Source organism: Rutilus rutilus, assembly GCF_951802725.1.
Source record: "Rutilus rutilus genome assembly, chromosome: 9".
In the NCBI taxonomy this organism is placed as follows: domain Eukaryota; kingdom Metazoa; phylum Chordata; class Actinopteri; order Cypriniformes; family Leuciscidae; genus Rutilus; species Rutilus rutilus.
The window spans coordinates 34060680-34072525 of NC_140223.1; the positions used below are offsets into that span (position 1 = coordinate 34060680).

An 11846-nucleotide genomic window follows, 5' to 3' on the forward strand; every position below is an offset into this window, starting at 1 on the left:
GGTACGGGAAATCCTGACTGCACTCGGCTTGTTAGAATGTGCCAAGACGCGCACATCCCATCTGTCCGGAGGCCAGAGGAAGCGTTTGGCCATCGCCCTGGAGCTCGTCAACAACCCGCCCGTCATGTTTTTTGATGAGCCCACCAGGTGAGCCCCCTCCAAGTTGTGGTTGCCTTAAAAAGACCAGCAGGAACATTTTAGGTTTTATGCACCTGAACTTAATTTTGCATTAAAAAATCTGAATATTCATTAAAGGTGCAGTAGGCGATTTCTTAGAAACACTGTTGATATTTGATACCAACTGAAACAAACACACCGCTCCCTTCTTTGCTCCGCCCCTAAAATGCATGCACACGCAATGCAAGAGTGGATGACTCTTTACCATAGCTGAAGTGAAGCAAAATAATGCAATGACACTCCAAACTGTCCTGTTACTATAGCTAACATTACAAGAACAGCATATATTGGTTCTGTGAAACAGCAAAACCAATGTTACTCACGTCTGGAGCAGAAACAACACAACCTCTGCATTTTTTAAGGCCTTGCCGTTTAGGTCTCTCCAGTGCTTGAAAGCTTTTCTAATATCAATGCGGGTTCTAAAGCTAATCTTAACCCCTTTTTTCCAGTGATATTCTTCTGACCTTTTCTCTTTTGTAATGTCTCTCAGCCATCTCTCTTTCTACAGTCCCTCTTGCTCACTCTCTCTTCTCCCCCATCATGAGTGGACACGCCCCCAACTGCTGATTGGCTACAAGTGTGTTGTGGTGCTCGGTCCGATCCACTTTCAACCACTTTTCTCAGAAATCTCTTACTGCACATTTAACTGATATAATGTTACTATTCCATCTAAAGTAATAAAATCTGTTGTTTACATGTATAATATACTGATAGCCAGCATAATAATACTGGTGGTAAAAGAGACACATGAAATAAATACATATATTTAGATAGAAGTGTAATGCACACAAACACAAAACACCATCATGGTAACACACATGACACTAAAATAATACAAGAAACATTAATTTAACAAAAAAAGATGTAACGTTACATAAATTATTACAAAAACTAACAGGAAAAATAACTATTTAAATTAAATACCATCAAATGTACACAGGGAATTTATGCTTTTTCACTGTAAATTATAAGAGAACTGATTGTTTTTACTTCTGAAATCTGCACATTTAACAGTATTTTACAGTAAAATATCATGAAATGTCCCATTGGATCCATTACAGTTTTTCCACTGTTATATAATAAGGCAACTTACCATTAACAGTCTTTTACCACAAAAAAAAAAAAGTGCTTTTTACAGTGATATATAATGCATGGCCATCAAATCGACTCTAAATGACGTTCCTGAGACAAATATATCTCTTGTTGAAAAGCTGTTACCCATGAGGTTTCTCTGTTATGTCCTTGTAATGTGCAAATGCAATTTCATTGCATATTCACTTACAGGCTTTGCCCAGATGGGACATTGTTGGACAGTTGAGACCTGGTCTCTACGGACTCTATTAAGCTTTCATCCCTCTCCCGGGGTTTTACCCTCTAAGAACAAAAACGACTCTCTGACTTTAGTTTGCGCTCTCCAGAGAATCAGAGAGTAGTTTTTGTTCTTAGAGGGTAAAACCCCGGGAGAGTTAATAAATGGCATTTACAAAGTATTGTTTTAAGCCGAAATGACTTTAGTGTGCGCTCTCCGGAGAATCAATTCGGCTTAAAACAATACTTTGTAAATCGCATTTATACGATTGCCATGCTTATCAAGGACAAACAGATTCTCCTTCATTGAAATCAAAACATGTGGCATCAGCTTCTATAGGTTGCATAACAGCAGGACCATTATCATTAATGTGACGTCACAGAGTTGTGTTTGGTTAAGTGGACACTTTAATGGCTCAAAGGAATAATATTTCCCTGTGCATTAGATAAATATCCAATCAGCAAATTGTGTGTAGCATGTGCTATGATATTATTTGAATACACTGCTATATTGACAGCTACTAAAGTATTATCCTGTCCTTTAAAATGGACGCTTAATCTTCCACTTTATCCAGCGTCTAATATGGCTTTGATAGAGCGAGGTCAAGATTATGATTTAATCTCACCTCTTTAACCTTGTCTAGCCCACTGACATGAGCACTTAAGTGATATTGCAAGGACATATTGTTATATACTGCAGAAGTATTGCTAAGTTATAATATAGTATATACAAAAAAAGTAATATCAGTGTTATTTTAGTATCATTAAGATTTTTCTGTTTTCATTTTGATTTTAGTTAAAGTTTTAGTCATTTTCTTGTGTCTTTGTCAGTCTTATTAGTTAAATAGGTATATATAATAGGTTATTATTTGTTGTTGTTGTCGTTATTTTCAGTTGTAGTTATTTTAGAAAATAAAGTTAAACTAAATGAAAATGAGAAATGTTGCCTTGGCATCTAGCTGAAATAAAAATATGGTTAGGATTAAGTTAAGTTTTTTTATGTATATATTTTATTTAATACGGAGCCCCTAAAGGGACATTTGCAAAAAACAATATATATATATACAGACTTTCGGTGCTCATGCAAAACTTTTGCATGCTCACAAGAAACTATTTTGTGCGCACAAGGAACTTTCCACGTGTATACTGTCTATTGTCACAGTTATGTTTAGTTTAGTTCAGTTTCTGTCATGTCTGTATCAGCTCTCATTAGTTAATATGGTTTGTGATTACTTGTTTGTGTTGAACTTGTATGTGATTCCCCTAAGTTTGCTACTTCATTAAAATCATCTTCTTCATCATGCGAATTCTACACCCTCAAAATTTGGCTTTTTGCTCAAAACGAAACCACGGATTACAGATTTAGCAGCGCTTATTGCGAGCAGAGCCACAGACATTAAGGGCTTTAGATATGAAGGGAGGCTTACGCTTAAAAAAAAAAAGACAAACTAATAAGTAGCTGGACTCATCCGTGTACTAGACGAACTGCTCTAACGAAATACAAATTTTAGATTTTTAACAGTACACAGCCGTATTGCGGCCATTTCACGACCGCCACAGAGGATGGGTTAAAGCGGACATAAGGCCGTGATATTAGAGGTATACTGGACCCTTAAACTTGGCAAATAGGACAATGCACATCATCAGCCCATTTACGTTGTGTGGTTTCTCGGCCGTCACAGAGGATGCTTTAAAGGAATAGTTCACTTAAAAATGAAAATTCTGTCATCATTTACTCACCGTCAAGTTGTTTCAAACCTCTATGTATTTCTCGTTCTTCTGTTGAACACAAAAGAAGATACAACTTAATGTAAATTATGACAGAATTTTCATTTTTCAGTGAACTATTCCTTTAAAGCGGACTTTGAGAAAGCATATACTGCCCTGACAAAAGCCAAATTTTGAGCATTTTTTTATCACGGCGCATGATATTAAAGGTAAACTGCCGAATGCCAAATTTTGAGCAAACAGATGTTTATTAATTCATGCGCATCCTCTCATTTTCTTCATAGTAAAATGGCAGTGACACACAAAGGAAATATGTTATAGACAGTATAGATAAAACAGAAATTGTAATGCATGAGCATGCTAAAAAACATATTTTATATATATTAACAGGAATTTCTTTGAAGAAAGAGGAGGAAAGGGAATCGGTGCAGACTTGAACCTTGTCTGCATCGGAGCACCACGGCTTGGAAATATGTGCCACTGCCGCACCACAAGAAGATTCTGACTGTTGTTTTCTCTGTCTTCCCCTCTTCAGTGGACTGGACAGCTCCTCCTGCTTCCAGGTGGTCTCGCTGATGAAGGCTCTCGCTCGGGGTGGACGGACAGTCATATGCACAATCCACCAGCCCAGCGCTAAAGTCTTTGAGCTCTTTGATAAGGTGATCACTATTTTATACTCTGATTTGTGTTTTTGAGGTTTTTAATGCACTCTGTTATGCAAAATACTGCCTGTCGCACCTCACTCTCGGTGTGTTTGTTTCTCCAGCTGTATGTCCTCAGTCAAGGCCAGTGTATTTACAGAGGAAGAGTGTTAAGCTTAATCCCGCATCTCAGAGAACTGGGACTCAACTGTCCCACCTATCACAACCCTGCAGACTTCGGTAAGAACATGACACTCTCAGTATACAGAGGTCCGAAATGAACAAACAAATAAAGAAATAACAGTTGCTGGACCCTTGCTTTCAGAAGTTACACGAGTGAAACACATCTGACATATAAAAAGTTCACATGAAAAAGCTCAGTGACTTGCGCATCTATTCATTTCAAATTTTACTTAAGTGAAAAATGTACAGTCAGAAACTATTTAAATGAATTATTTAGGTAATAAAGACATTCAAAATGTTGGGGTTGGTATGATTTTTTAAATGTTTTTTTAAGAAGCCTTCTGCTTACCAAGGATGCATTTATTTGATAAAAAATACAGTAAAACACTAATCTTGTGAAGTATTGTTACAATGTGAAAGAATTTATTAAAGCTGAATTTTCAGCATCATTAAATGTTTTCATAGAAACTGCGATACATGTTTTCAGGATTCTTTGATGAATAGAAAGAACAGCATTTATTTTACTGCCTAAAATAAAAATAGAAAAACTCTGCCGCTGTAAAAGTAAATCTGCTTTTTACATTCTGACATGGTTGGAAATGAAAAACATTCATATCCAAACTGGTAACTGCAGTATTTAAGACTGCGTGTGGAAGTGGAACAACTTGTGTAAATACATATTGTTGTTACAAAATATAGTCACATAATTCCTGTTACACGTGTGCACTTACGTACTGAAGTGAAAAAAGTGTTGTTACCAATGTCCTGTTACACATTTGGACTTACACATACCATTCCGTGGGTTGTTACATGTGTGTAGTTACACAAATATTACAATTGTAGATACTATGTACCAATGTGTACTTACACTGTAGTTAAATACTATGTACATACAGTACCAGTCAAAAGTTTGGAAACATTACTATTTTTAATGTTTTTGAAAGAAGTCTCTTATGCTCATCAAGCCTGCAGTTAAAAAAACAACAAAAAAACAACAAAAAAAAAACAGTAATATTATGAAATATTATTACAATTTAAAATAATGGTTCTCTTTTTTAATATACTTTAAAATGTAATTTATTTTTGTGATGCAAAGCTGAATTTTCATCAGCAAGTACTCCAGTCTTTGGTGTCTTATGATCCTTCAGAAATCATTCTAATATGCTGATTTATGATCAATGTTGGAAACAGTTGTGCTGCTTAATATTATTTTTATAACCTGAGATACTTTTTTCAGGATTATTTGATGAATAAAAAGTTCAAAAGAACTGTATTTATTTAGAATAGAAATCTTTTGTAACAATATACACTACCGTTCAAAAGTTTGGGAACAATACATTTTTTTTTTTAAAGAAATTAGTACTTTAATTCAACAAGGATGCGTTAAATTGATAAAAGGTGATGGTAACGATTTATATTGTTAGAAATGTTTTTATTTTGAATAAACGCTGTTTTTATGAATAAATGCTGTTAACGTTTTACTCATCAATGAATCCTGAAAAAAGTATTCCAAAAATATATATTAAGCAGCACAACTGTTTCCAACATTGATCATAAATCAGCATATTAGAATGATTTCTGAAGGATCATAAGACACCAAAGACTGGAGTACTTGCTGATGAAAATTCAGCTTTGCATCACAAAAATAAATTACATTTTAAAATATATTAAAAAAGAGAACCATTATTTTAAATTATAATAATATTTCATAATATTACTGTTTGTTTTTTTTTTGTTTTTTTTTACTGCAGGCTTGATGAGCATAAGAGACTTCTTTCAAAAACATTAAAAATAGTAATGTTTCCAAACTTTTGACTGGTACTGTATGTAGTTACCATGTACCAAGTTCACAGGTATTATGGCCACTTACAGTGCAATTATACATGTAAGTACTGAGTAATATTAATTAACTACATGTACTTACTATAGGGTTAGGGTAGGATTAGGATTTGGTTGAGGGTTAGTTGCATGTAACTATGCATAATTTACTGTTACTACTATGGTAAGTGCATGTAACATGTAACAATGACACTGTAAAGTAAAGTGTCACCGTATTTTCTTTGTTTCTCCAGTAATGGAGGTGGCCTCTGGTGAATACGGTGACCAGACGGCTCGGCTGGTGAAGGCTGTTCAGGAATGGAAGTGTGAGAAAGACTACAAAAGTGAAATGAATGGTAATGGGGTCCATAACCCCTTCCTGTGGCACAGACCATCTGATGAGGTATGTATAGAAACATTTGAAACCTTTATGTAACATGATGCAGTGCGTGTGACTGCATCTCTGTATTTTTGGCTCAGATAATTTAGCACACAAGAGATGTAATAATTTATCCTATTTTCTTTAGGACTCTTCGTCGTCGGAGGGTTGCCATAGTTTTTCTGCCAGCTGCTTGACGCAGTTTTGCATCCTTTTCAAGAGAACTTTTCTTAGCATCCTGAGAGACTCGGTAAGCTGCACCGCCACCTAGTGGGGACGTTTAGTGACACATACACAGCACAGCCTAATATGTCATAAAGAGCGTCTGGTGTTTAAAACATGGAGAACCTGATTTCACCAAGTGCAACATGATCCTGGAACAACATCTTTGTTAAACCTGGAACAACATTGCAATCAACCAATCAGATTTGAGGGACAAGTTTAAAGTTTATGTCAAGTTTAGGCTAACAACCAGGGTTAGGTGCTTCTACATCCGTGTTATATAAAAACTACCTTTATTCCCAATTACGTTTTAATAATAGTAGCAAATCATGGATTTCAATGACTTTTCACTGGAATACACTGAATTGCAATTCAACGATTTTTAACAGTCTAACAGCAGGAAATAAATCTGGGAAATAAAGTGTTTTCTATTTTTATTATTATTATAATTAGTATTATACTCTAAAAAACGCTGGGTTGTTTCAACCCATGTTTGGGTCCTATATGGACAAACCCAACCATTGGTTTACATTTTTTTTATTAAATTTTAAACCCAATGGTTGGGTTTGTAAATATAATGAAATATGGGTAACACTTTACAATAAGGTTCATTAGTTAACATTAGTTAATTACATTAGTTAGCATGAACTAATAATGAACTGTACTTTTACAGCATTTAGAAATGTTTGTTAATGTTAATTTCAACATTTACTAATACTTTATTAAAATCTTGTTAACTTTAGTTAATGCACTGTAAACTAACATGAACAAACAAATAACAGCTTTATTTTTATTAACTTAACGTTAACAAAGATGATCAAATACAGTAACAAATGTATTGCGCATGGTAAGTTCATGTTAGTTAATACATTAACTAATGTTAACTAATGAACCAAAATATGTATAAATGGAACACAAATCACCATTTCTTTTGGAAATACCTCATATTGTGTGCATGATTACATAGGAATTTCATATTGAATGGTTATCATTTAGAACCTGAAATATTAGAATATACACTTGCGGTGGTTTGTCATCAGAATGTCATTATATTTTAATTCATTTAAATTAGATTTAAAATAGATGTATCCTGTTTGCGCCCTAAATACATTTTAAAATCTGATTGTAAATTCAGAAGGAACATAAGCTTGATTAGAAAATGATTCTTCTCTGTTCAGGTGTTGACTCACTTGCGCATCATATCTCATCTTGGGATTGGAATCCTCATTGGTCTGTTGTACCTGGGCATTGGCAACGAGGCCAAGAAAGTCCTTAGCAACTCTGGCTTCCTGTTCTTCTCCATGTTGTTCCTCATGTTCGCAGCTTTGATGCCCACCGTTCTCACCTGTGAGTCTGTGAAATTTGTGTAAAAAGGTCCATTATATTCTTCATACAAGAAAGACTTTGATGCACTTTTACTTTACTTTGTAACACTATTCTTGTATGTGAAAAAATAACTTGATATGTACATTCTACGTATGCTAATCTGTTCTTTCTGACTGTTATTGTAGTTCCACTTGAGATGGGCGTCTTTTTGAGAGAACATCTAAATTACTGGTACAGTCTAAAGGCGTACTACTTGGCCAAAACAATGGCGGACGTCCCGTTTCAGGTAACATGGAACAAATAAAACATGAGGTTTTCTCTTGAAAAGTAGCTTGCTCTTTTGAGATGATTCACATAGTGGATAAGAATAAGGTTTAGAATGGGATATCTTCAGAGTACATACGCATAACAGGATAAAAATGGAACAATAAGGGGAATCACTAAGATGGTTATGGCATAAACATGTTATTGGAGCTTCAAGAGGATTTGCTTTTCAGGACAAATCACTATTTGCACAATATAGACAAATCCTGCTGCAACATTACATAAGTGGGCTTTGCGTTTCCCCATCAGAAATATCCTCTAGTGTTTCTACAAGAAATATTCTTCAGTTAGAAAAAAAAAAAGATCTTGAACATTTGGGATGTTTTACTTAACCTGACAAAAATGTTTTTATTTTTTTTCTATATGGATCCTATTATGCTTTTTGTTTTACATGTTCGTCTTTCTTAAGTGTGTAATGTTGCTGTTTGAGCATGAAAAAGGTTTCCAAAGTTACAAAGCAAAGTCACTCTATATCTATTTTCAAGGTCACTAAGCAATTTTGTAACATTGACTTATGAACAAAAAGTCAAATTGTTAGTTTTCTCTTTGAAAGGCGATACTTCAAAATACTTCCTTTCTGCTTCACAGGTTGTGTTCCCGGTGGCGTACTGCAGCATAGTGTACTGGATGACATCTCAACCTTCAGATGCAGTCCGTTTCATTCTTTTCCTGGCTTTAGGGACGCTCACGTCATTAGTTGCACAGTCGTTGGGACTACTTATAGGAGCAGCATCCACGTCATTACAAGTAGATGCCTCTACTTTTGCTTTGTCCTGTTCTGTCATATACTTGATTTTATGAAAACAATTTGCCTCATTATCAATCAATCAATCAATCAATTTTCAAAGCCATTTACAGGAAATGAACACTTTTGTCTGATGCAGTATTGTGTTTCCTTGACAGGTAGCAACTTTTGTTGGTCCTGTGACAGCCATCCCTGTGCTACTATTTTCAGGCTTCTTTGTCAGTTTTGACACCATCCCAAAATACCTCCAATGGATGTCATACATTTCCTATGTCAGGTAAGGGAACCTCAGGAAATGCTCAGTTCAATATTAAAGGAGAACTCCGGTCAATTTTAACATTGAGCTAATTTTTTTTGTAAATTTGGAGTGCTGTCAGTACAGAGAACAACGACAAAAATCGGTGTTGCCTACACCGTGTTATCCTCGTTTTAAAATTTGCACCCTGTTGACTTCAATGGGGCAAGTTTTAAACCTGCTTTTAGCCTCTTAACATCCTTGATGTGTCATTACAAGTGCACAGGTCATGTGAGTGATTCCTTCGGAGTGAACGCGGGTGAATCTGACTGCAGTAGATGTGAAAGAAATATATAAAAAATTATGTTTATTCAGCCAGCGCACATACCTGTATTTACATCCTGTTTTCGGTCGAAGCCCACAGTAGTCGATTGTCGAGTTCACGCGCATAGGTTTAGTACCTATGATCACGCGCGTGAACTCGACAATCGACTACTATGGACTTCGACCGAAAACAGGATGTAAATACAGGTATGTGCGCTGGCTGAATAAATATCATTTTTATTCATATCTTTCACATCTACTGCAGTCAGATTCACCCGCGTTCACTCAGAAGGAATCACTCACATGACCTGTGCACTTGTAATGACACATCAAGGATGTTAAGAGGCTAAAAGCAGGTTTAAAACTTGCCCCATTGAAGTCAACAGGGTGCAAATTTTAAAAAGAGAATAACACGTTGTAGGAAACACCGATTTTTGTCGTTGTTCTCTGCACTGACAGCACTCCAAATGTACAAAAAAATGAGCTCAATGTTAAAATTGACCGGAGTTCTCCTTTAAGATATGATAGATTCTGTGTGCCAAATCATTCATCTGCATTATTTGAAATTAGGTACATGAACAGAAATTCTTACTTGAATTATTTATACCTAAAGACAAAATGATTAACCAGCAATATCACAGTTTCACTGCGTTTTATGTGCCCTTGTGAAAGAGATGTAGACTTTACATTAAATGCTATTAACTGAACTTAAGAGTGCTTTTTGACCCACCTAAGTAGGACTTAAGTACATCTTTATATGTTGTTTTTATAATTGTGTTAATTTTTAAATGTTAAAGTGCCGAATGTATTGGCAAGCATTTATAGTAAAACATAATATACTATTTCTATTGAAACTTGTATGATACTGTATATTTAAACATGACATACAAGTTTGTTATTGCACATTTGTAATGATAGTAGTTGCAGTTTTACTATATATAAATATATTAACTTTAAGTGTAATATCAAATAAGTTAAATGTTAACTACAGTTAAAATTACAATCAAGTACTTTACATATGCTTTAGTCAACACATCAAAATAAGTGTACTTATTTAAAGCATGACAAAATATTAAAAATTCTTAATTTTACACAAAAGTGTGCTTAAGTGTGTTAAGAGACAGTCATGATAGTGTACTCACTTTATTTCATTATGTCCATTTTATTTCATTTATCTTATATAATCTACAAGTAATAGTCTTTAATAGACTTTTAAGATTTGAAGTACACTACAAGTGCACATTCAATACAATTAAGCACACTTCTTTTTTCACAAGGGTGTTTAACTCCTTTACATATACTGTATAACATTATTTCCTGCTCAAGATTATGTTTTACATATCATTACAAAAATTAAATGTGCTAAAAATATAATGGCATGTTGTCTTTATGTACAGTATGTAAGATGAAGTACACTTATCATAAAGAGGTTAATCATAGTGATTGTTTGATTGAGATTTTACATTAGGATTATTCACTATTACTACTTATTACCAATAAGTAAATAAATTATCATGATATATCGATTCAATTTTAAATTATTTTATTATGCAAGTACAAAGAGATATGAAAGACTTGCAACTATATAGGCACAATGTAGTAGACTTAGAGTAGTGGTCAAAATACAAACTATTTGACAACAGAATGCTGCATTTGACCAATCAGAAACAAGTATTCCATTGAGCTGTATAATAAAACAAAATTGTATACCAAAAACATTGGATAGTGGTCCTTTTCTAAATCAGTTGTCCTCTGACTTTCAGATATGGTTTTGAAGGAGTCATTCTGTCCATATACGGGCTTGACCGTGAGGACCTGCACTGCGACAAAGACGAGACATGCCACTTCCAGAAGTCAGAAGCCATTTTGAAGGAGCTGGATGTTGAGGACGCAAAGCTCTACTTGGACTTTATCGTGCTGGGCATCTTCTTTGTGTCGTTTCGTCTCATCGCCTACTTTATCCTCCGATACAAGATCAATGCTGAGAGATAGACTTGTGTAAGACGTGACGGAGAGAGTACAATCGAGACTTTCTTGCAGGCCGAAAAAGCCGAAACAGAGAGGGTTTGTTCCCTCAAAAAGAACCATCGGCATGTTTGCCTACACTGGACAGAAACCTGGGCTGAACCTGAAGTCACAGTATGTACTGTAAATGTCCAGCTTTTGCGTGCTTTTATGAGAAAACAAAGCGCTTAGAACGCAACCGTTTTTGGGACTCAACCAAACATCTGCCAGATAGACAGAGAAACATGGCCGCACTGAAGAAGAGTCACAGGAGCAGACATTCAGCAGCTGACTGAAAAAGTAATGGGCTAATGTGTGTGATCATATTGGAAAGCTGGAATCTTTTCTCTTGCCCTTGTGAAAAAAGAAGTGTGCTTAATTGTATTCAATGTGCACATGTAGTTTACTTCAAATCTTAAAAGAACATTTATT

General features: G+C 35.0%; 1 protein-coding gene across 1 annotated transcript in view; it reads left to right on the plus strand.

Annotated features, from left to right (window-relative positions):
- The window catches only part of abcg1 (ATP-binding cassette, sub-family G (WHITE), member 1), a 33199-nt gene extending 21353 nt beyond the window's left edge, over nt 1-11846 (plus strand). Inside the window, exons 6-15 of the mRNA XM_084418313.1 lie at nt 2-147; nt 3749-3872; nt 3980-4094; nt 6110-6258; nt 6383-6484; nt 7635-7803; nt 7968-8068; nt 8695-8853; nt 9010-9128; nt 11174-11846. Of these exons, the coding sequence (XP_084274439.1) occupies nt 2-147; nt 3749-3872; nt 3980-4094; nt 6110-6258; nt 6383-6484; nt 7635-7803; nt 7968-8068; nt 8695-8853; nt 9010-9128; nt 11174-11402 (1413 nt within the window). The 3' untranslated portion in view covers nt 11403-11846. The remainder of the gene's footprint in view (nt 1; nt 148-3748; nt 3873-3979; nt 4095-6109; nt 6259-6382; nt 6485-7634; nt 7804-7967; nt 8069-8694; nt 8854-9009; nt 9129-11173) is intronic.